General features: G+C 36.7%; 2 protein-coding genes across 5 annotated transcripts in view; both read right to left on the reverse strand.

The window, feature by feature from the left end:
• Positions 1 to 4,185, reverse strand: part of LOC114531776 (neuropeptide FF receptor 2-like) — a 23,710-nt gene extending 19,525 nt beyond the window's left edge. The window contains exon 1 of one of the 2 annotated variants that reach the window (XM_028553398.1): positions 4,003 to 4,185. The gene's annotated coding sequence lies outside the window, so the exon portion shown is untranslated. Of the gene's footprint in view, positions 1 to 1,309; positions 2,540 to 4,002 lie in introns of those variants that run through there. The other variant, XM_028553396.1, reaches the window with a different exon arrangement.
• A 2,887-nt stretch (positions 4,186 to 7,072) lies between these two features.
• Positions 7,073 to 26,677, reverse strand: LOC114531748 (agrin-like). Of its 3 annotated transcripts, none has more exons than XM_028553370.1 (9): positions 26,626 to 26,677; positions 21,769 to 21,819; positions 13,305 to 13,424; positions 11,342 to 11,524; positions 10,642 to 10,854; positions 10,265 to 10,334; positions 9,852 to 10,042; positions 9,361 to 9,486; positions 7,073 to 8,050 (listed from the first exon to the last, which is right to left on the reverse strand). In XM_028553370.1, the coding sequence occupies exons 3-9, from the start codon at positions 13,420 to 13,422 to the stop codon at positions 7,860 to 7,862; spliced, it is 1,092 nt and encodes a 363-aa protein (XP_028409171.1). In that variant the 5' UTR covers positions 13,423 to 13,424; positions 21,769 to 21,819; positions 26,626 to 26,677; the 3' UTR covers positions 7,073 to 7,859. The 3 variants fall into 3 exon arrangements, with proteins under 3 accessions (XP_028409171.1, XP_028409169.1, XP_028409170.1); XM_028553368.1 differs by lacking the exon at positions 26,626 to 26,677 and adding an exon at positions 22,641 to 22,984; XM_028553369.1 differs by lacking the exon at positions 26,626 to 26,677 and adding an exon at positions 21,967 to 22,565.
• Positions 26,678 to 26,947: the final 270 nt, after the last annotated feature.

Raw genomic sequence — 26,947 nt, forward strand, 5'->3', positions numbered from 1 at the left:
AAGGATTAGTTATTTAACTCAACTTCAAAATGATTTTTATCTGAACCGAAATTATGTTTTTCTTAAATGGGAATACTTTTTCTTCCATGCACTTTATAGCTTGGCTTAGTCATGTCAAATTAAATTCTCCGATTTTCTTCCTATGATATAAATCGATAAATCTGCACGCATAATCTACCGTTGGCTAGCTATTAACTCTTGGGGAAAAAGTTGGCTGCAAAGAAATTTACATAAATATATTCAAGTTAATAAACAGCCAGTTTGAAGTTTGAAAGTATGAATCAGTTGTATAGAATCCCATGAAGGGTGTATTTTGTAATTCGATATACATTCTTGTTTGTTCGAATCACAAATTGTCATAAATTATGATTTATGTAATTAATATACAATTAGAACGTTTTCTGCATTGAAAGTTTGAAGATTTGTTGCTTCATTTCAAAGCACCACCGGCGATTTTCTTTGATATAATGCACTAATGTCTGCGGTTGTTTGCGATGTATATATATAAATTGTGATATGCTGTATTATGGAATATTTGCAGGCCGATATGTTTCAATCAATAGACATGCAATTTACATGAAACCGATGCAAATATATCTTCATCGCAAAAAATCTACTCAAATTAGTATAATTGCAGTGTTCTCTACAGCAAAATGTTTAACAATACGGGAAAATATATCCTTCCTTGTGTATATTACTGTAAATATTTATAAATATTTTATAAATATTTTGAAATTGTTAACGTTTTCGGCTTAAACGTGGGAACAATTTCTGCGGGTAATGTATTTGCAAACCTTTCAGGGCCTATTTTTCTAAGATTTTACGACATTGAACAACGGTTAGAATGAACTTTGTTTGCGGGAGAATATGTATAATATTTATAAATTTTAAGATCAGGAAACTCTAGCTAGAAATACTTGATATTCAAACAAATACTGCAAATAGTTTGAAATGAAAATCACAAATCGTTCAGTGCGATTTTTTACAAAAAAATCATTTCATAGGAACAATAGATTTGCCAAACTATAGTTATACTATGTAGCATACTAAGATAAAATGGATATACTATGTCTACTTTATATATTTTGTATTTATTACAGATAATGTATCTATAATATTTATATATTCTATAAGACTATATTCAATAGCGACCGAATACCAGCCAATGCCGGCTTTAGTTAATACATTTCAATTTCTGTACTTTTCTTAATTTGATAAATCGGATTTATTATATGGCCATTTAGGCTTGGGGTTAATATCTGTTTATTATATTCTTGTATCAAAGTGGGGCATACAGTAAAGCTCTTACCTTGCAATTCATTGTCTTGAACTGTTAGCAAGTAATAATATAATCAATAATAATATCAATTATATGTTCAATCACTTCAACTATTCAATACGAATTTTCATACAATCAACGCTTTCAAAAATATAGATCGGGGTCATAGTTTCCACTAAACTTAAGTATTTCGGTCTAGTTATATATATTGTCAACAAGTGAGACACGATATCTGTCAGTGTTAGGTCCATACATATTAAAATCTCGCCACAACTTAGCTTATTAATGATAACTCCATATATAGACTGCTTATTAATGATATATTCATGTATATTATCTGATAGGAAAAGCACTAATTCGTTATCGTAGATACAGATTGTCTGTTCCAAATTCGATAAATCACGGACATGACAACGAATTTATATGCGTCTTTTCCAACAACCACTTTCTTCCTTCTATGTACTTTATGAGAAAAAAATTTGTTTCGCACATTTAAAAAAAGGTGTGTTGCGTCATATTGCATGTCAGTGTGTGCCTGCAGCTCTGTAGTGCGAGATAGCAGTAATTTTAATATATGTAGTCGTATGAGTTATCTTAAACTTGAACCTGTAGCATCAGATCGTCAGTGATCCAGACAGCGTTTTAAGAGGGTTCTGAGCAGTAATCAATCAAGGGTGTACACCCAACCTGGCCCTACTCAGAAGTCTACCAAAACACTATGTGTGTGCAGTGAGTTCTTGTGTTGCAAATAGAATTGAAATGCACTGCGTGTATTAGTAATGATATACTACTTGGACCATACCTTAAAATGCCCAACTAGGGTAATCTCTATCTTTGCTCCCCCCTCCCTTGGTCAAGAGAGGTGTGCATCTGAAAATACAACTTACGGTATATTGATAATGCATAAACCGATAAGGTAACAATAGAAGATCAGTTTGACTTGACCTTATACCCGCTGCACCCTACCACTGGCAGTGCTATACCCCTGATAGTATATCCTACCCTGAGCAATGCTTTGCTGCACCCTACCACTGACAGTAGCCTACCACTGACAGTAGCCTACCACTGACAGTATATCCTACCCTGAGCAATGCTCTGCTGCACCCTACCGCTGACAGTAGCCTACCACTGACATTACCATACCCCTGATAGTATATCCTACTCTGAGCAATGCTCTGCTGCACCCTACCGTTACCAGTAGCCTATCGCTGACAGAAGCCTACCACTGACAGTACCATACCCCTGATAGTATATCCTACCCTGAGCAATATTCTGTTGCACCCCACGAACATGTTTGTTTTCAATTGCGGCAACGGCCAAAAAGATTTTTTCAAAATCCATATTATGGATATAGTAGGACGCGATGATTGTGGGAAGCGTGTGATATATTCGACCTGCCCGACGGTTTCTTTTGTAAGCTATCGTACTCAATTCTTAAAAACGAAATCCGTTTCGCAACTAGTTTCGGCCCTGCAAGCACATTGGGGCATTCAATCTGACCAATCGGCTATTTGGTTACGAAAGACATCCTTCATTTTGACTGTAGACAAATATTAATCAATCAGGCGCCCACGTCTTCAGTAAAGACGAAATATAGTTCATTCATTTATAGGTTTTGTTTACCGAAAAATGTTTTGAGGAGTTTTTTTCTCTTCGGTCTGCCTTTTCATCCGTCTGCAGTTATAAGAATTTATGAATATATATTAATCCATAATTTAGAACAAAAATGACTGGCAGAAAGCATATGCTCTAAATTTGTATTTCCATGCATGCTCTAGAATAACGCGTAACTGTCTCCTCAAGTTATTATTTCAATAAATGTATATAGCGTTGTTTAAAATCAATCATAATGATAAATTATTCTCGATCACGGTTTGTTTTCCGAAAATATTATTTATGTACTTAAGCACTTTATTCTAATAGTAATATTTTATGATTCTTAATTAAATGCTTCAAAAAACGATCGTTTTTTGCCGTCTTTGCGCTTAGTTGCCGCTTTACGTTACGTTACGTTACTCTGATAATGTATTTGTGCTTTATAGATCAGAGCAGTTATAAACCGGCTGCTCTGCTTTGAAGGCAAAACCTCAAGCGAGCTTATTGAATTTGGGGATGTCATCTGGGAGGAAACATAGCAATATATCAAAGACTTGATGTTGCGTTGTGTATTTAATAAGATCATTGCCAATGTAGAGCAATGGCCCTTTCTTTGGAAGAAGACTTTTCCAATCCTTCTTATTTCTCATTATATTTCCATGCATTAGTTCCCGAAATATGCATGTACTTAGTCCGTCTTGTGCAGGTATATTAAAGCGGTGAAGAGGAAGTCTACCCGTCATCATCACATGCTAAAGAAACCTCATGCACTCATCATCTGGACACATTTTTTCTTTTACCTTTTCCGCGCAATCCAGTGATGTTTGTACGGTTCAGGGGATAACCACAACACTTAAGTACATATGGCCAACTTTTAGGGCCTAAAGTTGTATGAAGGTGACATCTGTGCCGTATGTCGTAAGTGGATTACTAGTCCTGAGTCGTAATTGCACACAAAAAACTTTAGTTCACAGTCTATTTTTTTTAAATCTAACAGCCTACTCCTAAATTACTCTGAACAGCACAATATTTTAGAGTATAGTTCTCCCGCGGAGAAAAAAATGAGGAATTTAAGACGTATTAACTATATACAAACACATGCAGTATAAATATATAATTGAACTTACGGATCGCTGCTGCTTGTAAATATTAATTTGGATTTTTCCTAGTTTGAATGATTCCTCAATATTTTGATAATGGCCTTGTCTTCCAAGTCTGTGTACGTGTGTTTGCCACCAATCGGTGAATCTTCAATAAATATGTAACCTTGTATTGTTTTGAGCGTCTAAAATAATCTCCTATCTAACACCTGCTAAGTTTAATGAAATACAAAATGCAATACAATGCCTGCTGGTTCATATATGAGTTCATCGTAGATTTCAAAAGGATTTTCACTCAAAATAAACGTCAAATCTTTTTTGACACATTCAGGAAGGTAAATAACCTTTTACTATATCATAGAAGTGAATTAAAATGAACGCATGCAAACCGCCATTAAATGTAAACAGTTTTTCGCTACATCACTTTGAGACCAATTTTAATTTTATGTCAAATTTAATTTCGTTTCCTTTCGGCATATGGAAAATTCTCGGTATCATTAAGGCCTATTGAAATGCATTAAATCTGCTATGAAGCAAAAAAAGCCTCTCTAAGTACTCTAACTGGATTAAGAGAAGATTTAGGAAAGTTTTTTACCCTTTCTCATACAAAAAATAAAGTTCGTTTTGTTAACCTTAAAATTAAGTATTTTTATTCATATAAAACACAGCGGGAGAGAGTTTCATTTGCGGACAGCTGAAGACAAAGCCTCCATAATTAAACGCTATAATTTAATAACCTAACTGAAGTGCAAGTTTTGATTTAAAAACACAAATTATCTTTTTATGTATCGACAATGCATAAAAGTTAAGTGGCTAGTCGGAAATTCTGGTAAAGAGATTGGGGGCTAATTTGGGATGTTTGGTAAGGAAAAATGTGCCACCAAATATGTGACCTTAAAATGTGCTGTAACAGGTAGTGTTTGAAGATAAGTAAGTGTTGTTTGTATGGATTTCTTGGAGGTCGGTTGCCAGTCTAGCCAGAGATAACTGGCAGCCATACAAGTGTTCAAAATCATAACGAGGCTACTTTATGATAATTCGATGTCGGCTTTTTTATATTCTGACATTGCGTCAACACCAGTCACCGTACTGTAGTATTCTTCAATAAGCTACTGTATTAAGCGTGCTGGTCCATTGGAGGTATAGTATTGTACAATAACGTGGTGGTCCATTGTAGCATAGATAGTAGGTAGTATTCTACAATGAGCTACTGTATTTAAACGTTGTGAACCATTGTAGCTAGTATTCTGCAATAAGATATTCTGTTAAACGTGGTGATCCATTGTAGGTAGTATTCTACAGGGTGTCTTGAAAAACCCGAAAACTACTGAAATCACCAATAACAATGTAATTGTTAGAGTTTGAATGACTAAGCACTCTGTTGCAACCCACAAGTGTACAAATGTTTGCCATAAGCATATTTTTATTCATGATGCAGAAAAATTTGTTTGTACGCAAAAATATTTATTAAAACAATATTTACAATTTGTCCTTTGTCGACCTTTGTCGAGAAGCTTTTCGCACTTCCGTTGTACTTTGGATACGCGTATAATATCACAATAAACACTCGTTGTTCCGCGGTCAGCTGTACCATTTTCTTTCGAAGCAATAACAAGGCTAATTTAAATTTAATCATATTCACAATTTCAAATTTTTCGTATTTAGCATTTTATAAGTTGCATCATAAGTTGCATTAAATCCCCACGGGCTAAAATTCGTGAACACGGCATTCAAATTTCAACAGTGAGTGATTTCAATGGTTTTCGTTTAGACACCCTAGCTGTACAATAAGCTATTGTGTTAAACGTGGCGATCCATTGTAGGTAGTCTGCAATAAGCTATTGTGTTTTTAGCCTTGTGGTCCGTGGTATCACAGGTATACCACTGTATAGAGGTATACAGGATGTCTCAAAAAAAAACGAAAACTATTGAAATCACTCATTGTTAAAATTTGAATGCCGTGTTCACGAATCTTAGCCTGTGGGGATTTAATGCAACTTATAAAATGCTAAATACGAAAAATTTGAAATTGTGAATATGATTAAATTTAAATTTAGCCTTGTTATTGCTTCGAAAGAAAATGGTACAGCTGATCATGACCGCGGAACAACGAGTGTTTAATGTGATATTATCCCAACAGAGTGCTTAGGCATTTAAACTCTAACAGTTACATTGTTTATGGTTGATTTCAATAGTTCTCGGGTTTTTTAGACACCCTGTAGTATTCCCCAAAAAGTTACTGTGTCAACATTTTACCGTAGAAACGCTTCACATGCAGGCAGAACACCCGCGCCACCCTCGTGAGATCTGGGCAGGTGTTCGAAGTCAAATTCAATCAGTCGATATTGTCAACCTTTGATATTATCATCCCAATATCATTGTCAATCTTATGACATTTATTTGATTTCTATTTTTGTTGTTTTTGCTTACAAAACGTTTGCACACACTAATTTTACGTTAACATCCGCATAGTGTTTGTAACCAATGTTAAAAATTGAAAGTATTTTTGCCTAAAATTTTGCATAAATTCAAACCGGTACGAACCCATACTTTATGATGAAGTGGATACAAATGATCCTAGATACAATATTTTTGTGTTTCTCTAGGACAACAGCTGACTGGGTGCATGCATATCAATTTCCCTCATGTTTTTTAACGCGTATGAATATTTAGATAACTTGCATTAAATATTTTTCTCCATAAACTAAAAATTTTCCATAAATTATCTGTAGTACGCCACTTTGTCATGTCAAATTTTGCCTCATCGCTGAAAATCTTCTTATTTGTTTTATATGACTAAAAAAATTTAAAAAACGAACTTTTTCCAGATGAGAATCCTTTTACGACAGAGGTTGAAATTTCATATGAAAAAATTCTGTAAGAAAATCTGCTTTCAGTAGAATCCTGCCATATATGTGTCTTAACACCACATAGAAGTGATAGAACTATTAAATGATTTGTGAGAAAAAGTAACTTCGCTTTCGGTAAAACCATTGAAAACGTTTACGCAGAACTATTAATGATTTGTGGGAAAAGTAACTTTGCTTTCGTATACCATTGAAAGCGTTATTCAAAATTTTTATATTATTATGTTTTAATCAATTTTTCCATATATATTCACTACATATAACATTATCTACATTTAGTGAGACCTCATTGTGCATGTCATAATCTCATGCACTGATCATAATGACATGAATTTCGCTATCTTCAGGAGATGAAATGTCGCTATATTGTAACATTTTTATGTTTAGTAAACTCTGTGAAACAAAGCATCTTTTCCACGCATGCATACAATGGATTTCAGATAAATTCTTAATTTGGCGTTGATATTTCCAACCTGCACCCCTCATCAAGAAACTTGCCAGTGGAGGCCGCTATTTTGCCCATCATTTCATCGTGAAGTCATTTTGCTTTAGAATTTTCTTTGCGATTTCTACAGAGATCAAGTATGAAAACACTAAATTCTTCACAGACCGTGGACTCTGTAAAACGTTTGTCTTTGATAGGGGGTACAGTTCAAAACAGCTCATATACATACAATAGACCAGTATCACTCCATTTGTTCGACCAAAAGCAGCTTTTGTATATGAAACACGAGTTAATTACAGTAACGACAATCGCTCACAACACACAAAAGCCTACGTTTATGTATGTCCTTGTATTTCAGTCCATAGTTCCCCCTATATATTGAGTACATTATCTACATAGAGTAAAATAATATCCTTATTTTGCCGACCCTTTTACGACACCTGACGGAAAATACCGACAATGTACGGTCAAGTCGTTTGGGTGATGATAAGCTTCCAGTTCCCAGTCCTCCTAGGTGGTCTTCTGTCTGAACAAAGCTGGATAAATATGTGTATGCATTATTGCTTTGTCGTTTACTTCATGCACTTTTTCTCGCATTTCTTTTTTGTGGCAAAATTGTTCCCGTTTGAGAGACATCCACCAAATGTAAATCTTAAGCATCTTCCTTTCTTCTTATTGTAGTAGAAGCGTTTCTGATTTGCCATACACGGTCCAGGATCTTTAGGCTGGTCGCACACGTTCTTCACTGACTTGAAATTTGTACCTATGAGGGAAAACTGAATGTTAATTTGAAGTTGTTTGCTTGATTTGTAGCCACATCGCGCCTTGTATTGTTTTTGAGAATGAATTTGGCAGAAATTGATTTGATTGTTTCAATTCATGACGTCCTGAATGTGATAAAAAGTCGTCTTTGACTCTCTGCCGGAGTAGATATAAACATGGTATTATTTTCAACGTGTTGGATAGAATTGAAACTTTGAAGGTGTTTTGTTGCTAAACAAAAGTGCGAACTGAACTGTTGCAACATTAGTCATCAGAAATGGAATGTAGCTAGGGAAGCGCTCAAAACACGTAAACGTTTCAGGCAAAGATAATTACTTATATCAATAATCAACCACTTCAACGTACCACAGCTAATATATATAAATATAATACACGAACTCGCGGTTAACATTCAGCATGAGGGCTGCATCAAAATTACCTAGGTTCAATTACTTTCAGAGAGTCCGTGGTGGTTTTTGACCACTGCTGGTTAGCTCAGAGAGGATTTATAAATATTCCTTCGAATATTCCTTCCACTCCAATGTCAAGGTTGGATTTTACAAACATAGTTTCGTGAATGGATTATACAATGTCAATGATAAAAACGTTCAGCTCTATGTCGTGCGCAGCCGAATATAAACTCTTGACTGAAATTCTATTGCTTCGTTTTAAAATGTTGTTCAAAACAGCTTGAACAGGCAAATTGATTAACAAAATTTAAATAAATAATATTTGAATAAATTTATTAAGTTAACGTATTTGATTATGCTTTACACTCTGAATATATAACTCTGCTTCAACTTTTGATATAAATTAGACAGCCTTTACCGACCTTACGTCACAATAATATTCTGACGTCACACGTCACGTGTCACAACAATTGAGCTACACTTGATTACATTGTTCTTGTATATTTTCTTTGAAACAAACTCAACATAATTTAGACCAAAAAGGAAATCAATTTGGTATGTCATAGGCTTTGGTATATGTTGTTAGTGCCGAGAAAATAACAGCGCGATTTGACCTTTATTAAAGATACAAAAAGTTAACTGTTCACCACAAAATATTCCCCAAAAATGATTGACTATGTTCTTGGCTTAAATCTGAAATGAATTTTTTAGTTTGTCATTTCCTGACTGATTTCGGTCACTCGGTCCATTGCCCAGTCACTTTCTCTTTCTCACTAATAATCTGTATTCATTGATTTCCTTTTTAGTTCTTTTCTAAACTTAATTATACACTTCTTAACACGTATTTCAACTTATATTTTGTGGTGAACAATGTTTCCTCACAACTTTCTAAATTTCTTGCCTTTTATACACTCGCATGTTGCACATCCCTGTAAGGTCGTAACGTAACCATGGCGACAGTGTTCACAATTCAGTTTCGGGCAACCGTCATCTCCTGAAGATTCTTCTGCATCTTCTGTAGGTCGTTCTGGAAAGCAAAGGAATATAGGCGAGTTCATAGTTTACTCATGATACTGTGAACTAGTCTTGGCTTTATCAGTCATTTCAACTATAAAGTTGCCTGCCATTGGACAACAAAATAGCATGAAATGCAGATACATTCAAGCTTTTAAACACTATTTCCTATCGTAAGTAGAGTAAAATTATAAGTAGAGTAATTTGCTGATATAGTAAGGTGAAACCATCATACATTCAGTTAGCTCAGTGTTAGGCTGTTAATGTGCATGTCAATCTCCCTCCAAATTTAAATCTAGCGTTGCATGGGTTTGTGGGTGGTGTGGTGTTTATTGCTGCTCAGGGCCATATTAACAATTTTTCATCATTTTTACCTACCTTCATCCAGTGGGATACAGAATCCAATTCCAATATCCACAACTGAGATCGGAGGCTCATATTTTCCTCCTTGACAATAAAAACCTTCTGGGCAATTGTTCTGATGAACATCACAGAATTCTGGAACACCACCTATTTTGATTTGACATTCTGGATCGACCTCGCATTCCCATTTACCATGTTTGCACACGCTAAAAGAAGATTAAGAAATGCAATGCGAATAAATATACAGAAGCACAGATTGGTTCTTTAGATAAACAAATAACACATGAATAACTAGTATGTTTGAGTCATTTTCATCGGTTTAGAATGATATGTTTATTGTTGGATTTGTACTGTTGATGTTGATTGGTGTTGTTCAGCTTTGTGGTTAAACATTAAGTGAAGTGCTGTACAGATAATACCTTACTTACCATTTTTCACATTCATCCTTCCGTGTGATGGTTTCGCCAAATCTGTAGGATTTTCCATTATCTTCACAACCTGAAAATTATCCGCATTTCATGTGTTACAATGCTTCTAATATAGCTACATATTTTCATCAGTACCGGTATTTGTCCTTATCATACCAATATACCCAATTTTCGTAGCTAGTCCTTTAATTAAGCCTATATCGCACTGACAAAATAGTTCTTCCCTCCTATCCTTCGCCTCACCCTCCCCCCCTTCTTACCCTAGAACATACATTCACGTCCTTCATTATTATAATAACCACTAATATAATAGTAAACCCTTTACCTACATAACATAGTTATATCGTCGCCTTCTACAAACTGAAAACTATACTTACTTTTGCATGCTCCTTCGATGTAACCAATCCTCTGCTGGCTCTTACACTCGTCCTTCCTTAAATAACATCTGTTCCAATAATGTCTTCCGTTTTTCTCGCCACAAACAGGCATATATCTGTTCTTACAATATTTCGGACACACACAACGAGCTTTACCGCGATGATTCACACGACAACGTTGATTAAAGCCGCATACTTTGTTTTTGCACTCCTCTATGAAATAAAAATATTGAGATCAGGGCCACTGTCGAAACAGTAATTTGTTAGTGTGCCTTATTAGTATGAATTCCCCCAAATTGCACGTGAAAAGAATTCGTCCTGTTCAACCCCCCCTTATTTCCGCGAGTTTACGAAGATAGTAACGGTCATGTTGTTCCCGGTTGAGAAAAATTGGACTGAACAATGTTGTGATGCGACCTATATCGTCACTCTCTGTTAGGTTTTGTGCAGCACATCATTGTTCGTTCCTGTATTCATCAATCGCGTTTCTGGTTCAGCGGTTTCTTGCTGGAAATTAGAGGCCCTTATAGAATGCTTTTGGAACAGTATCGCGGCATCCTGCACAGAAATTATCGAGTATAACTGTAATTATCGAGGACAACTACAATAAAAAGGGGAAAGTTCGGGATTGCCTCATCCTACTGTTTAAGTCCATCCCAGTGGCCCCTGCATGTATAGATAAAATTAGTGTGGTATTCACCTCTTTCACACACGCCAGAGACAATATCATTTTCCCCCAGGATTTTGACGGAGTTAGGTCTTCGTCTGACGCAGTGGAGACCTTCCCCGCATTTACCGTGATTGTAAAACAACCCTCCACAGGTTTCACCCTCTCCTCTTGCACACACTTTACAACAACCACAATTATCTTTCACAACACCATCTAAAACACAGGAAGAATTCTGCTCGAAACTGCTTGCGAGGTCTCCAGTAATTTCGTACAAACAAAGTTATTAATGACAGGCGCTTTTAAAAATGTAGTTAAGAATTCGAATAGACGGAAATCTGAACGACGTTAACTATGATAATTAACTGATTCGTAGTAGCAAGGAGAAGGAATGTATTAGCAAATCCTATATCACAGCCTATATGTAGAATTTTACAAAGGCATCGCTATTGCATAATCTGGGTTGTTTGCAACACTTGCTATTACAAGACGAGGGAAGTGCATAATATCTAACATAGCTGCGATGTACAACTGCTGCATGTAGGAAACTCAGTTTCCTAACATTATTCCCCTGACTTTATCCAAAATTGTATTGAGTTTAACAGTGGATAGCAAAAGTTTGTTCGCAGTTGTTTGTTTTTGCAGGTTTTTTTTGACGTTGCCTTCCTTAAATCTATAAGTAACAAAACCTTCACGCGATGTCAATTCATCGAAGTTAGTTCTATCAGATTGATGTATGAAGACTGTACAAAATTGGCAAATCTAGTTTGAAAACAACCGGTAACGGTTAAATATCAATACTTCCGACGGACTTTCTTTTCCCTTATACTCTACTCTCGGCTAGAAAATTGGCTATCGCAATATTGGACTTTGGCTACAAATTTGCCATTTCTTGTTCTTTCTGAATTCTGCTCGTTTCAGCTGGCTTAAATAAATGCAATAACGTACGGTTTCATGACATTATTTATCAAACATTTCAATCGGGTACAGTCAGTAAAATTTATAATTATATTAGTAGAATCTGTAGATTTGTTGGTTATTAATCATTTTCAAACGCGATTGTTTAATATTCGTCAATTGGCTGACCGATTTGAACTTTTATCTTTCTGAAATCTCTCCCATGCAGCAGCTTCGTGGGATCCACCGTGGTTGATCTAGGCCGCCGCGAATGTGATATTTTTACCCCCTTCAAAATCTCGCTCAATAGAGATATGATCGAGAAGCTTCGGATGAAATTACTTACAACTGATAACACGCTTTCGGTATCTCAGTAGGCTCAAGAATTCACACGAGTTTCAAGATAAAATCTTCAAATTATTAATTATTTTGAGGTGTTCGTGTGTTATATATAAACGCTGCAAAATGTTGATCACACCTGAACTCAGTCATACCCATAGACAGCAGACCTGGAATTGATCGGGAGAAAATGGCTTTTTCCAATGAGACGTCCGCGCGGTGTCAATTCGCTTACCTAATTTTTCAAATTAATCGCGAAAATTCGAAGACACACGTGGTCTGTGCTGGTCTCTGCAAGCCGGCACAGCTTGTCAGTCACTAAATAAACATGTTTTACTGTTCGCGAATGTTTTCAAATGCTTCAAATGGCTTTCTAAATTATACGCATTCCTTCTATCCCAGGCCCAGCATTCACTTATTAATGCACAATATTTGATAATTATTGTCTAGACCAACATAACATGGTTGAGATCGTCGATGAAACGAAAAATTGACAATAATAAAAAGGGTGGGAAAATCATGTGCCGCTGCATGAAATTCCACGCGCAAGCACTTATTTTTTATCCTGCATGGGGAGCCACAATGCCATCCTAGAATAATCATATAATTCGGATCTATCAGACTCAAACTACGCCGACTTCTTACAGACATAATATCTGGACCAAAGTGCTATGCAAACATTGGGCAACTACATTTGAGATATCATTAAAATGTTGTGACTTTATTTTGATTGCTTGAAAATATAGTTCCGTCTCGTTACCTTTACATTTCGAAACATCGGTGTCACAGACCGTGTTTTGACAGGGCTGGCAAGACATCACTTCGGACAGTAAAGTTGTCAAAATCACCAAAAATAATGTCAACATTTTCCCAATCATTTCTGAAAAGAGATGAAAGATAAAATGAATTGAAAAGTGTTATCTCAAAATTTTTCACCTGTGGTAATATATTCTGTAATATAAATTTAATTCCATATTATGTTTATTTACGGTTTTGTTTGATTAAAACCATCACATGATGGGCTTATATTCACTATAAAAGAACATGCATTTTTAAAGCCACTTTCAACCTGCTTCTAACTTTCACTGACACATTTGTCAAAGTTCAAATTAGATTTTCTCAAATAGTCTACCTACACTAAGGCAATTCCACGCTTGCGAAAATTTTAACTAAACTCTCTATTTACATTAGCCTGAAAATGAAAGACTAGTGGAAAGTATTAAAGAATAAAGGTATAACTAAGCCATTTCAGATGTGATAAATGAATTGTTCGATACTATTAAAGGTTGCCTTGATCGAAACGGCACTACATGCTTTACGTTTTGGAATTAAGCGCGTTAATCTGACTATTGAAATTATTGTAATTTCGGACTAATAAAAGGCGGATAACGTGTATTATGACCTGTTTATAAAGTTATGGCGAGTTTGGGAAAGGATGATAAATAAAGTCTTATTTAACGCGCTTAATTCCCAACTACATTTAGTCGTTGGAACATTTTGTCAAACTGGAAATTACCAGACAGAACTATCAGCTATCATCAAGGCGAGTGCTCTGAAATTGAATGTACATTGAGCTTTCAATAGTGGGAAGAATGCAATCTTTTATAGGGCTTGTTATTATTAATCGTATAATAGGACAAAAAATGGTGACATTGCATAGCTTATGCTTCCTGTAGTGACAAGTCAAATTCAGATATCCAGATTACTACACATTGCAGAGGGAATATCACCTTATTTTCTGACTATAATTAATAATTGTTGCTCGACTACCTTCTGACCGTACGATAATGTCCAGTACTCGGTGGGTCACTCCAACAACCTTTTAAGAGATACCTTCAACAACAACCGAACTTTCAGGAGATACACTTCACAGAGACGTGATGAGGAATGAGACGACACTAACTAAACTATGGAACCAGAATAGTAACCCGGCGAGATCTCCCAGTCGTTAGCACATGTTAATCACTCGACAATCCTCTGTTGTGGCACAAAGGTGACATTAAGACGGGGGGAAGTGGTGGGGGTACACCATAGAGTGGCACCTCTGTGACGACCCCTCGCCCCTTAGGACGATGTGGCGTCCGCCGGAGTTGAATAGTACGAGTTCGCTATTAGATTTGTTATGACAAAAAAGTGGAATAATTTTGATGAAATCGTTAAATTTATAGCATGCTAGATAAGAGTTTAGTAAATAAGAAAAAGCATTTGTCGAGACATCACAAGAATTTAATAGTAATAAATCATTTTTGTAGATAAGATAAGGCTATATAGACACTGTGTAGCAACAAAAGGCTGTGCAAAAATATCTATATTTAAAAATAGTTACTTCTTTCCCCCACCCCGCTATAGTTGCCTCCCCTCTCCGTGTCAGAGAAACAAAATACCATCTTTGGTCATGGTTACGTTAGATAACTGAATAAGTCTGAATCCACTCAAGCATACCTATACCAATTCATCTCTTGCGTTTTTTATTCAATGTCTAAATCAATCTAACCCCTGATCTAAAACGAATGTCTGGAGAGCACGCTACTGAATTCACTGATCTGATTGCATGATGTGTGTGATTCAGTCTTGACTGACGGTGGAGATACTGTACGTCGTTATCAACAATGTTTCATTCTAGAATATATGTTATTTATGAGCAAGCCTTGGCAACTGACAACTCGTTAGAAAGTGGTATCTCTATAGCAAACGCAGGGGTGCCGGAACTGGGATGCATATCCCCTTTTCATCTTCCTCAGATTTGGGAAAGGTGTCCTTTTAACTTAGAAATTTCTCAGAAAAGATGGTAGATTTGTTGCATTTCAGAATGCAGTTAAGAAAAAGGTGTTTAAATATAGAGCATTTAAATGGGAAGCTCTCATCAAAGGGTCTTCGATAACGCTACAAAATGCAGTCATTGAATTCCGAAGATATCAATAACGTCTAAGATCGATCCCAGAGACCCAGACAATCCTAGTATAAGAGGTTTACCAGTCACGTCTCAATAAAGCAACACCATCCCTAGATCTCCGTTATTCGGCGGGTGCTTTTTAGAGTTCCTTTGTTTTAATGTCAAGGTTATTATTAATGTATGAAAAGATAGCAGTGGTACACTTATCTGATGTTTTAATTAATAATTGCATATTTAGAAGATTACCAATGGATTATTTTATCATTAACATGACAGGGATTATCAATGTTTTTGCGTTTTATGGTCACGCAATGCTAAGACTTTGTTGCGGTGTTTGTTGAGTTTCTGCCGCGTCTGTAACCAAATATATGGAATTATGCGCTCTAGTGAAAAAAAACGAGTTTGGTGATTGAACTAAGTAAATAGTCTTAAGAACATTTCATCAGACTTACATCATGAGACTATTTTAGAGTTTACACGGCATCGTTTTAGTTAGTAGAATTTTTAGGATTTTTCCTTAAGATCCTTGCATTGCGATTTTTCTTTAACATATTTTCACTTATAACATTGCAGCGCCTGTGTTCTACGACATTGCTATTTTGGGGACTTAGACCAAATTGTATTTAATTCAATCAGGCACGAGTAATAAATCAGTTTGACCGGGGTAAGCCACTCGATCGTCAAGGCAATACAGTCTAACAGCAGCAATGGGAGCACGCGCCATTTTGTTATTCAGACCTTTTGATGCGCGGTTACACCTTTTTTTTGTGTAGGTATCTATTGTCATGCATAGCATGAGCACATCCTATTGCTCGCTCTGCTAGATTGTTTAAATCGAAACGTACGCATTCCAGCAATGTGTGCGTATTCCAATTAAGCAATTAGCAAAATGTGGACAATTATCTCGCCTGGAAATATCCGCAAATCATGGCTAGAACTCTTCAGACAGGTTACGACGTCCTGCAGGTTCCGAGCGTGGGAGATTCCGCAACAGCATGTTCGCGAAACTTCTCTCGTCGACAGAGTTCAACTCACAGTTTAACCTCCATAAGGTTGTAGTAACAAATTAATTAGCATATGTTGCGTTATTGTACCAGTTCAACAGTTACGGGAGCACGCGCCATACTTAATCCTTCGTTATATCTGTTCAATGTCAAAATATTTGCACCGAGGTAGAAACTTTAAATTAAAGCTTGTTTGTTGCATTGTTAAATGGTAAACGTCACTTCAAGTTGCATTATTCTGAACTTTTGTTCATATTCCAACTTCAAACGCAATTTTGTCTGTAACATTAAGCTTTGGCCTGGTCAGAGCCTCCTTAATATACGTGAAAACCTATTGGATTTTCCTTAGCCTGTAACGATGCCAAATTAAAATTATGATAATAACGTGGACTTAGATCAAATCTACATGTAGGAAGAGTTTTTAGAAGCCGAAGTGGTTGCGAATTGATTAAACTTGATGTCGTGACGATGCAAATTCCGTATCGTGCAACTGGGGAGTCTAGGTTCACTTTATCACATTCCACTCCCTTAGAAGTCAAAGAATTTGAATGTTCTGGAATCATTTTCATATTATGTCATCAGAGATTATGCGGTAGTATCGCATGTTTTGCGGCTCAATTGTGTTTAAGCGAACAATCAGATTCTAAAATAGTTGCGCCTGGCAGACATGAAGCCTGGTCCTAATTTGCCAAAATATTCCTCGACCAAATCAGTGCGTGGTATTTTTTGCTGACATCAGCAATACTAATTTTCAGACATGCCTAATTGAACGCGAAAGGTTAAAAAACATGTTGAGCACTGGTAATAGACTAATAGTGATACAAAAACGTTAAAAAACACCTATTTATGGTAGCGTCATATTAGGAATCCGCATATCATCACATCGCCTGGTCTCAGACCTGGTCAGCAAAGCATTCGCTTATTCTTACCCGCTAACTGGCACCTTCATTTAACCGTGTTTTATCTAAACATGAATGCTCGTTTTATACATCTTAATATGATTATGACATTGCATTTTGACTAAAGCCACTTAAAATCAAGATAAATATCAGTATAACATGCCACCTCTCACTCTAAAAATCCCATTTTAAATTGTAATTTACAGTGGATCAATTCGTCCAAAAATCTGGAGATTTGAAATAATGAAAGTTAAACCATTGCAGCCTAAGCTGTCGTAGCCGGAAATCTTAGGGTTGATTCCCGAGATTCATCGGTTTTTTGAACATGAAATTTTTTAAAATTCGTATATTGCATGCCGTTGCGTCCCAGAAATCTCGGGTGTTTTTTTTGTTGCATGCGTGACTGTGTTGTTTTTTTTCATTTCTGGAATCAGATGAGCTTTGAAATTCCTTCCGAGAAGATATCTACATTCAAAATTAAAAATCAAAAAAATGCATCGTCTTGCCAATCTCTTGGTTTACGACCCGGTGTGACAAGTTGTGGCTAATAACTCTTGTGCCAAGTGCATCAAATTAATATGGCATAACCATAGGTAGTCACTTTTCTCCAGCGGGGAACAAGAGTAATTTCCTTGCCACCAACATTCATAGCTTTCCTACAGCCTGTAGCATTAGGCTGTTGGCGAGTAACCCAATTTGCGTTTCATATTTATCATAGACGTGTATTTATACACGTTTCTTGATAAATTAGCATAAAGGACGGCACTGCGCACGACTGTACTGCGCAGAAGATGCATAATCTTGCTGCACGTACAATATTTTTATAAGCGCGGCGCGCGCGTTGATTGACATATTTCATTGAAGCGATAACAAGCGCGTAATTTATTCCAAAATTTCTGTTTGCGTTTGTTTGTTTATGTAAGGATGTGCTAAGTTTGCTCTAAACATCTCAAACATGTCCGGTTGTTACGCGTCTATGGGTTGGGCGAGTTTAGATTGCGACGCGAGCTCGATGCATGCGAAGGTAATCTTTGCTTGAATAAACAAACATTGCGTTATATCTCGAGTCAGTGGGATAAATATTTTTATCAAAGGAACTTGCCGAACCTTATTGTACTGCGAATTCGCATTGTATAGAGCTTACCCTACAAAGGCCTTTGTGGTGTCAATATTTCACACTTTCTTGGTGTTTTAATAGTAAAATTAATTCCGATATTCCTAAGTTAAGACCAAATGTTTTAAACTTTGAAAAACGATGGCCTTGGTGGCCTGTCTTCTAAATCACTGATGTAAATACCGGTTTATCGACTGCCTTCAAATGAATGACATTAGTCTGCCACACAAGATGCTACCAGCATGCTTGTCTTGAACAAGTTATTATCACAAGTGCTGTTTACCAAATCAAACATATATATGAAGATTATTGTTGCAAAATACACACGATAATGTTGTTGAGCAACGTGCAAAATAGGAGCCAAGTATGTCGGTTTACCGTGATGATTTTATTAAGTGATAAAAATTATTTCTCAATTAAACCGAGTTTGCTTTCAATTTAACTCAAGTATTCCTCTCGGCTTTATTTTACGCGAGGCACACACACAATAATCACGAGCTTTAGCAACTTCGTGTGTCGCTCGCATACGATATCCGATTCTCGTCTTTTTCTTGCGCCATCTTGCAAAAGTCATAGCCAAAAGTCCTGGGGTTTTTGTCGCTTTTCTTAATTTATTTCGTAGTCAAACTCAAAAGCCCGAAGACTATGAGTTTGTGCAGATGACGAAAGGAAACAGCACCGAGTTTAAGCGAAAATTAGGGATTTCGTACTCGTATAGTCACTACTAATGAGGATGGGTTGCACAAGTAACGAGTCGGCCCAGGAAAGCCGCGCAGGCTTTCACGACGAACACCCAGTCAACGAATGTCTTTCTAGCGTGACTTTCTGTAATACATGTTTGTTGTTTGTAAGATTGTTGTTAGGTTGCTATCAATGTCTTCCGATATATACCTATGATAGCCACTATAAAAGTTGTCAATTTGATGCTAGACTATAAAAACCTAACTTAGTTGAACGTATTTTGTCAAAACTGTCATGACGTCATGGAAACCCGACGGATATCTGGTAATTACGGCTGCCTTTTGCTGCTTGGGTTTTTCGCTTGCTAACTCACTTTGACTTAACTTTGTAAACCTCCTATATAAACTTCAACGCCGTTTTCTGAGCGTGTAATTCAACCTTAGTTTCACTTTACGTGTTCAAATTAAGCAATATAATGTTTCCTGAAGTCGTTATCTACTTTAGCTTAAATATAGTTCATAATTGTTTGTGGATTTACTTCACTGCGTGTTTTCCTGTTCGTCAGCTAAAGCCCAAAATGTGTTCATAGTTAAGCCTCAGTAAGCGGGAATTCTATCGGGTAATCAGACGGCACGAAACTTAACCATACGGACACGGTGGTCAGATGCCAGTTGTCAGAGTAAAAAATATTCCTGTTTTAAAAACAGTGTGATATATGCTCACATGTTTCAATATTTCTGAAATTATGGTCGCAATTTAAAACTTCTCTGAAGACTGTTACAGCAGCAATATTTTATAATATATATCATTTCATCGGAAAGCACATGTGTCCTAAAGTTGGCGTGCTTTAAAAGTGATAAGGCGAGAATTGTTTTTATAAAATGCGCAAAGTTTGTTTAAGCAAATCGCAGACAAAATATCCATCTTTTGAAAAAACATTCTGTAATTCAGTAATTGGCGCAATCGTTGTGACTTCATGGCTGAAATGCCCTTGTGTTTAACGAGCTGGATTGTGAGATCAAATGATCATGTCGCTTGTAACATGTTGAAAAATATGGCGTAGATAAGGTATATATATGAGCCTTATTACTGAGATTTTCGTAATATGTTTTACCACCTGCAACATTGTGGCGATTCGTCGACTCTGAGAAAGGGTACATGCCTATATATTGTTAAGCCGAACAAACTCTTTGTAAAAATCCCAGACATAATTAATGGGAAAACAGTGTCTTGGCATTCATCCATATAATAAATTATATGGTTGAATGCAAAGACACTGTTTTTCCTAGAATACAGAGAGCAAATCTCTAACGTTTCTTTACCTATGTCCAGTTTCTCTACTCACACAATTCACTCTGTTATAGCCCAATTTTGTTTAGGCCATGTTCGAAAAGGGACAGAAATTGTCTAGCCTCGTCATCTCGTTTTGTGCTTCATTCAGATATAAAAAAATCGATAAAGTCAAACACGAGCTATGTTTACATTCTTCATGTGGATACAATTCAACAAGAGGTGGTTGTGACTTGTGTGGACGAAATACCTTGCGAATGTTTCGTTTCATTCACGGCCTAAAGGCTTTAAGGACATCACGGTTCACATAGTCAACTGAGACCTCAGGTACAGACGCGGAGGTCTGAGGTCGTCAAACCAGATTAGCAAATCACTTAGTATCGTGCGTTTGATTAATCCTTTTTCTTCGCGGCATTTACGAGATAAGAAATTTTCCCATACTGCGCACATGAGGGAATCATAATATGACAACACGTTAATAAAAGCTGAATAAGATTACAACTCAGCTCAATCATGAAAGAGAAGTCGCGTTACAGCGATCATATCCACATAGATCAACAATCAATGGCTTAAATTAACCAGGTGTTTTGTTAGTGCACGCTTAGCTGCAATAGTGCGTATGAAATCCCCATTTAAGATTATTTCATGCATTGTCATTATATAAATTATGCTGAATAGAGAGTTGTCTCGATTTCAGACTACATGCATGGCTGCGCGCGGTTTGGGCTGCTAGCGTTACGCAGACCGAAAGGCGCAGGATGCAAATTCCTTTGTGATGCGATTTGTCTGAAATTACTGTGTGGCTTGCAAACTTTGTTAACGATAGTATATTTTAAAAAGATTAAGTATTCAATTATTCCTTTCCTGGCGACAAACAAACTTAACAAAGTGTATACTAACACAGGAAGCCGCGCTATGGATAATCATCATATGTTCTTATCTAAGCTCACACGATATGAACCACAACTGGAATTCTGTTCCTACTTTGGACATTGTAGACAAAACGGAACAATTTCAGAATCTTAGGAATGAAAATATGAATTGTAGTGACATGTAAAAGACAAAAATATTCTCGTTTATGTCAAAACATACAACTCAATTATTGTGTTACACATATTAATGTCCGTTTAAATAGGATAAACGTATTTTAAAAAATGAGTGTAGAATTGTATTTAATGACTACGCGCCGTGTGAAGCTTAAAGAAAAGAGAATGCATGACAAATATACGTATTTACGACTCGCCTGCCCATGCTGAGAAGCAACCATTTGCAGTTTGGTAAGTCAAAGTTTATACGTGGATAAATATAAACTGTTGCCTTCAGTAAGGTTATTATTTTCATACCTGTGAATACAAAGAATATCTCCTCACTTTAGTTCACCGACTTTTGTATATCTAAAAGAATGTGAACAATGTGTTTATAGTGAGATTTCAGTATACGTATACGGCTTTACGGTGTAATTCAAGTACATACACCTTGCATGATTTGTAATTACTTTAAGACTACACAAAGTATAACTTAATTTATTAAATAGGGATAACCTCTGAGGGTTCTTCCTGACCATGCCAATGGTATCACAGTTTTGACAATCTATTTTCGTACATTTCAACTTCCCATAACCCTGCCAAACATTTCCTCCCCACTCCAAGCGTTGACCCTGCAGCCTTCGTTAACGTGCTCTATTTGTTGTTACGAACGCAATATTCTTGAGACTCACGAAAACTGATAAACAATGACCGAACTTTAGCACTCGTAACGTTGAACGCAACGATTTGTAACATTTCACTTGAATTTGACGCTTTGCGCAATGTTTAACTCGCTTAATATGCGGCGTTTGACCAGCACGCAAATCACACGTAGATATCAAACCATCTCCTCCACTTGTAGTAAAAGATACTGAAGTTTTTTAAGAGTGACGAAAATTATCCCAAAGTGAACAACTCACAGGTTGTGCTAATGAGAGGATATCTGGTATACATTAAGCCCTTATAGACGTACTTGACAAGTGGCCATATCGTGCTTGGTTTCCAAACCGATCGCACTTATTTAAGTCGTAGAAAAAGCGTTTTCCCTAAAGTTTCTTGCGAATATCGTATATTTTTGCGTTTTCAAATGAAGCGCAAGGCTCGTGGCCACCGTGGCAGTCTTATTAAGATGATGAAAGCAAATACTTAACGCGCAAATCGTTTTTAAACGCACTTTATGTTAAACTTACCAAATGTGGACGCAATTTATTCCAAAGTCTCTTGCGCAAAAACTCGGTCTCCGCGCAATCTCTCTACCCTGCTCAAACTGTCGTCTTAACTGATTCAAGCTGCTCTGTGATGTCTAAGTCTTATAATGCCTGAGAGATTTTATCTATATAGTTGTATTATCTGACCTGACAATCTGATTGGTCTATATAAACCAGCTACGTAGCCCCTGTGGCCAGCTAGCCCAGTAACGAGATTAGCAAAAACACTTGAGAGGAAATATCCGTTCGTAGCGGATAGTAAATTTCATTGACTAAGATTGGTTCGTAAATGAACTTGTATTCGAGTTCAGATTTACTATGATTTGTATTTGGGGTGATAATATAACGTGTGCAACTTTCACGCCAATTCTCATCATTAATTCTTACATTTCATGTATCGTTTTCATCTTTTCTATTCTACTGCCAGAATCCAGGACTATGTTTGAATACTTAAGGGAGAAGGTTACCATTATGACTCTTGTTAAATGACGTCGACGAAACGTGTAATCGCTGTGCAAACTGCATAAAAATTGATATTATATCCTAATGTTTATTCCGGAATCGTTCTATTTTCCATGCTTTGAGTCTTGTGGGGGGTCATCTGGTCATGATTCATAGTAAGTAGTGAATTATGATTGCATGATCTAGACACGAAGAACTGTCAACTCCATTTACTGCACTCTGATGGAAATATGCATCAAACGTGCTCAGGGAATCCCAAGCGTTCGCCATCGTGTTAAAATTCCATATTAATTTGCAGTTGTTTTGACAACTGGTAACAAGTTGTTATTGCGTTGTTACCGTTCTGTCATATCTTCTTCAACTCGAGTTCATGATTTGAGTTCATAATATATCGTGTCAACTCTCGTGTCGTGAAGTGGGAAAAATGTTAAATCCTCGTGTGAACCGTGAACCAGACTTAGGACACGCCGGGAATTCTGCACCTCGCTATAGAACATTCGAGAGTTCACAGGCAAATTAGAATTCCAAGACAAAACTCTGAATAATGTGGCCATTTTTTTATTCGACGTTTCGACTTTATTTAGTCATCATTTTTTTTTTAATCAAAATAACAAGTGTTTCTTGCACTTGTAATTGCACTTTCGTAAAAACCACGTAATCTAACCGTACTCACATATTGAATGAATTCTAGATATGCATACTCGAGCTCTATTTATATACCCTCAATCAAATAGACCTATCACTTATAAATTGTTCTTCTGATGTCCTAAAATAAACCTAATGGCTTTCAATGGCTAACTTATTCTTTTGGGAGATCAAAAAATACTTTTCTACTTCATAACTTTATCAGTGGGTTCTCGATTCTTCCTAGAGATTCGTTACTGATCCAGTTTTCCAATAAAAAACGAACTCAGTTCTAGCAATAGTGATACGTATTGACCAACATGATAGACAATATGAGCGATAAAAATTATCATGGGAAAAGACAAAGTTTAAAAAATCAAAAGCCCCGTGAGAAGACAATCTGTTTATTATGGTAATGTACACGCGCCAACTCGTAATAAAATTGCTTTCAGAACTATCAATAATGCATATCAACTTTTTTCCCTTTTTTACTTGTTACAAAATGTTCTAGTTTATCAACATTGCCCTAGTTGCGTGCAGCCTTGTAATTCCGGAAGTAAAATAGTAACCTCAGCCAGGATAGCAACATCATCACCGCACTCATCATACAGCCTAACGTCAAAGTTAGTCGCATTTACTCGATATCTCTGGGTAATTGTTTGTTGTGGAAAGACCCCACGCCTTGGCAACCTCCTAATTTTTTCACGATGCACAACAGTGACATCGCGCTTACATCGGCCACGCCCATGCGCAGCAGCTCGTGACCAGAGCATGAGATGTGTTTCTCATTACAGCCAGATCGTGTGAAAATATTTTCGTTTAATAAACTCGTCACAATGTCTCCTAGCATTCTTTACCGTCCAGCACCGCACTCACTTTCTCACGCTTCTCGGGTAGTAATGGTCTGTCTTCAATTATCTGCCTGCATTACTGCGTTTGTTACGTAAAATGCAAGCCCGAAAATTTCATCGAGTCGAACCGCGATAAGAGAATTGACTTAAATTGCAATTCATCACACTCCTGACTGCGCGCCGTGTACTCGAGATTATAAAGGGTAAAAAAGCGATGAGGCTTTGCAAAACAGGAAAAGAGCGCTTAGGTTGAACATGTTTTATTGCATGCTATAAATTGATACAAATCTTTAATATTTTGAAGAGCTTATCATTACCCAGTTCAGATGCCTGTCTGAAAGACGAGTATGCGATTTTCCCGTTACCTATCTGTGATCACGAAACTTGTTATCGTCTTTCTTTCTAGCTCATCACGCGTGATGACAAAAGGTGAATCAAACCTCGTACGTATATGGTTTTAGGCGTTAGATCTTGAATCGATAGATGCTGTAGCTGTTCCTTTAGTTCGTATTTAAAGTTTCCTAACAACACTGTCTTATAGTCCATGCAGTAAACGTATTTTAGTCTCTCCAGTAAGTAAACCCCCTCTCCCCCACCATCTGGCTTGCGTGAAAGGTTATCTGCTGGCTCTACCTAAGGGTTGGTTTGTAATGAACCCCTGACAGCTATTTCGACCAGTAGGTCGAAATCTTAGCGGGTTTTTTTTTTACAAAGGTACTGTTGAAATGTGCATTTTCATGACTACTTTAAAGCTTGGCATTCAGTAAACTTCAGTGGATAAAACACCCCCTCTCCCCCACCATCTGGCTTGCGTAGAAGTAAACCTGCTTACACTTCCAAAGCGTCAGTGTCTAACGAAGCCCTAAAGATGATTCTGACTAGTAGGTTTTGATATCTTAGAGCGAAATAAGGTACTCGGTGCAAACGTGCATTTCGGATTGCTTTAGAGTTTGGCATTTCGAATTAGAGTTAGCGACGCGGTATGGCTCCTTGACTTCTATAGCCATATATGGTTGTACGGTTCGTTGTAGAATTCTAAATCGACCTAAGTCAAATATATTTCGTCCTTCAGGATCGCGGACCATAAAAGGTTTGCACTTACTAAACAAATGCTTCAAAGCTATCTGGGAAGTGCAAATAGCAAGGAATTTAGAATGCTATTCTACCGGCATACCTGAGGAAAGCAATATAAACTAATCATCTTACTTATCTATAGTTGCTAAAACAATGTAGGCCTGGACACAACGCAAGAATGCTCGAGAATAGGTCATATCGACATAGTTATAACACTTTGGAAAGGCTTCCATCATTCCGAAGATATTTAGTATTTTACAAGGTCGGCTGACATCTAAAAATATTTGAGAAGTGAACCTAATGTAGACGCCAAGGCGACAAATCATATCAATATTTTTTATGTCGCCTGGTTTGAACCAACTGACAGCAGTAATATGCATTAACTCCGGACAAAAATGTGAGAAGCGCAGTAAAAATTCGATAATTGTATAGTTTGTTTATTTAGCATTTGAGTTGTTTATTTAGTATTCAGAGGTATTTATACAAATATTAGCAAGCAAATTTGATAATTATTTCCCTTTTAGAAATATTCATTATGCAATAAACGCGCCTTTGCCTGATTAAAAGTGCGCGTGGATATTTCTCGGGCGCGCTTAATGCGTGATCTCACTGCAAAACTGATCTCGAAATTATCGTGGACTGCGCATGATAAAGCACACGAACACTGAAGAAGGCGTGATGATCGTGTCCGATAACAAGGAAAAGCCACTGCTCCAAGAGATTGGATATTCGGCGGCAATTATTGTGTCTAATGAGTAAAGGTTCCAGAACTATCAAATGGTAACCCCCCGCATGTAACTCTTACTATTATCAAACAAATACTTATACTAATAGTAATAATATTCAATTCAGTTCATATTATGAAACAAGTATTAATAAATAATATTCAGTTCATATACTGAGTATTATAGTTAATACACTGACTTCATAAAAATATAGATTCAAACTAAACTCACCCTATAGAAGGTATTTCGTACTTTTCCAAGTTCAAGATTCACACTAATTCAAAAGCACGAACAGCTGTGCCGGTTAGTGTGTTTTGCCTTTAAAATATATACTGAAGCCTTGGTCCGTGGAGCGTGTGAAACGTCAGTGTAGTAGCCCTTTAACTCATTAGTGTATTTTTTAACCTAAAATGGTTGTAGACTAGTATATTTCACAAGAGAACGCACGCAAAACAAGCTTTTGTATATATCCGGTAATGAGAAGTGCCAACTACAATTGCAATATCAATGTTTCTGTTTCATTTTCCACACCAAATAAGTAGCAATACAGTCA

The sequence above is a fragment of the Dendronephthya gigantea genome, unplaced genomic scaffold, assembly GCF_004324835.1.
Source record: "Dendronephthya gigantea isolate DGI-Jeju-01 unplaced genomic scaffold, DenGig_1.0 000074F, whole genome shotgun sequence".
NCBI classification, from domain to species: Eukaryota; Metazoa; Cnidaria; class Anthozoa; order Malacalcyonacea; family Nephtheidae; genus Dendronephthya; species Dendronephthya gigantea.

Excerpts from the sequence above, each read along its gene's own strand:
- LOC114531748 (XM_028553370.1), bottom strand. The coding sequence starts at position 13,422 with ATGATTGGGAAAATGTTGACATTATTTTTGGTGATTTTGACAACTTTA. Across the intron at positions 11,525-13,304 it reads CGATGTTTCGAAATGTAAAG|ATGGTGTTGTGAAAGATAAT; the intron begins GTAACGAGACGG and ends CCTGTGTTTTAG. Across the intron at positions 10,335-10,641 it reads CATCGAAGGAGCATGCAAAA|GTTGTGAAGATAATGGAAAA; the intron begins GTAAGTATAGTT and ends GATAATTTTCAG.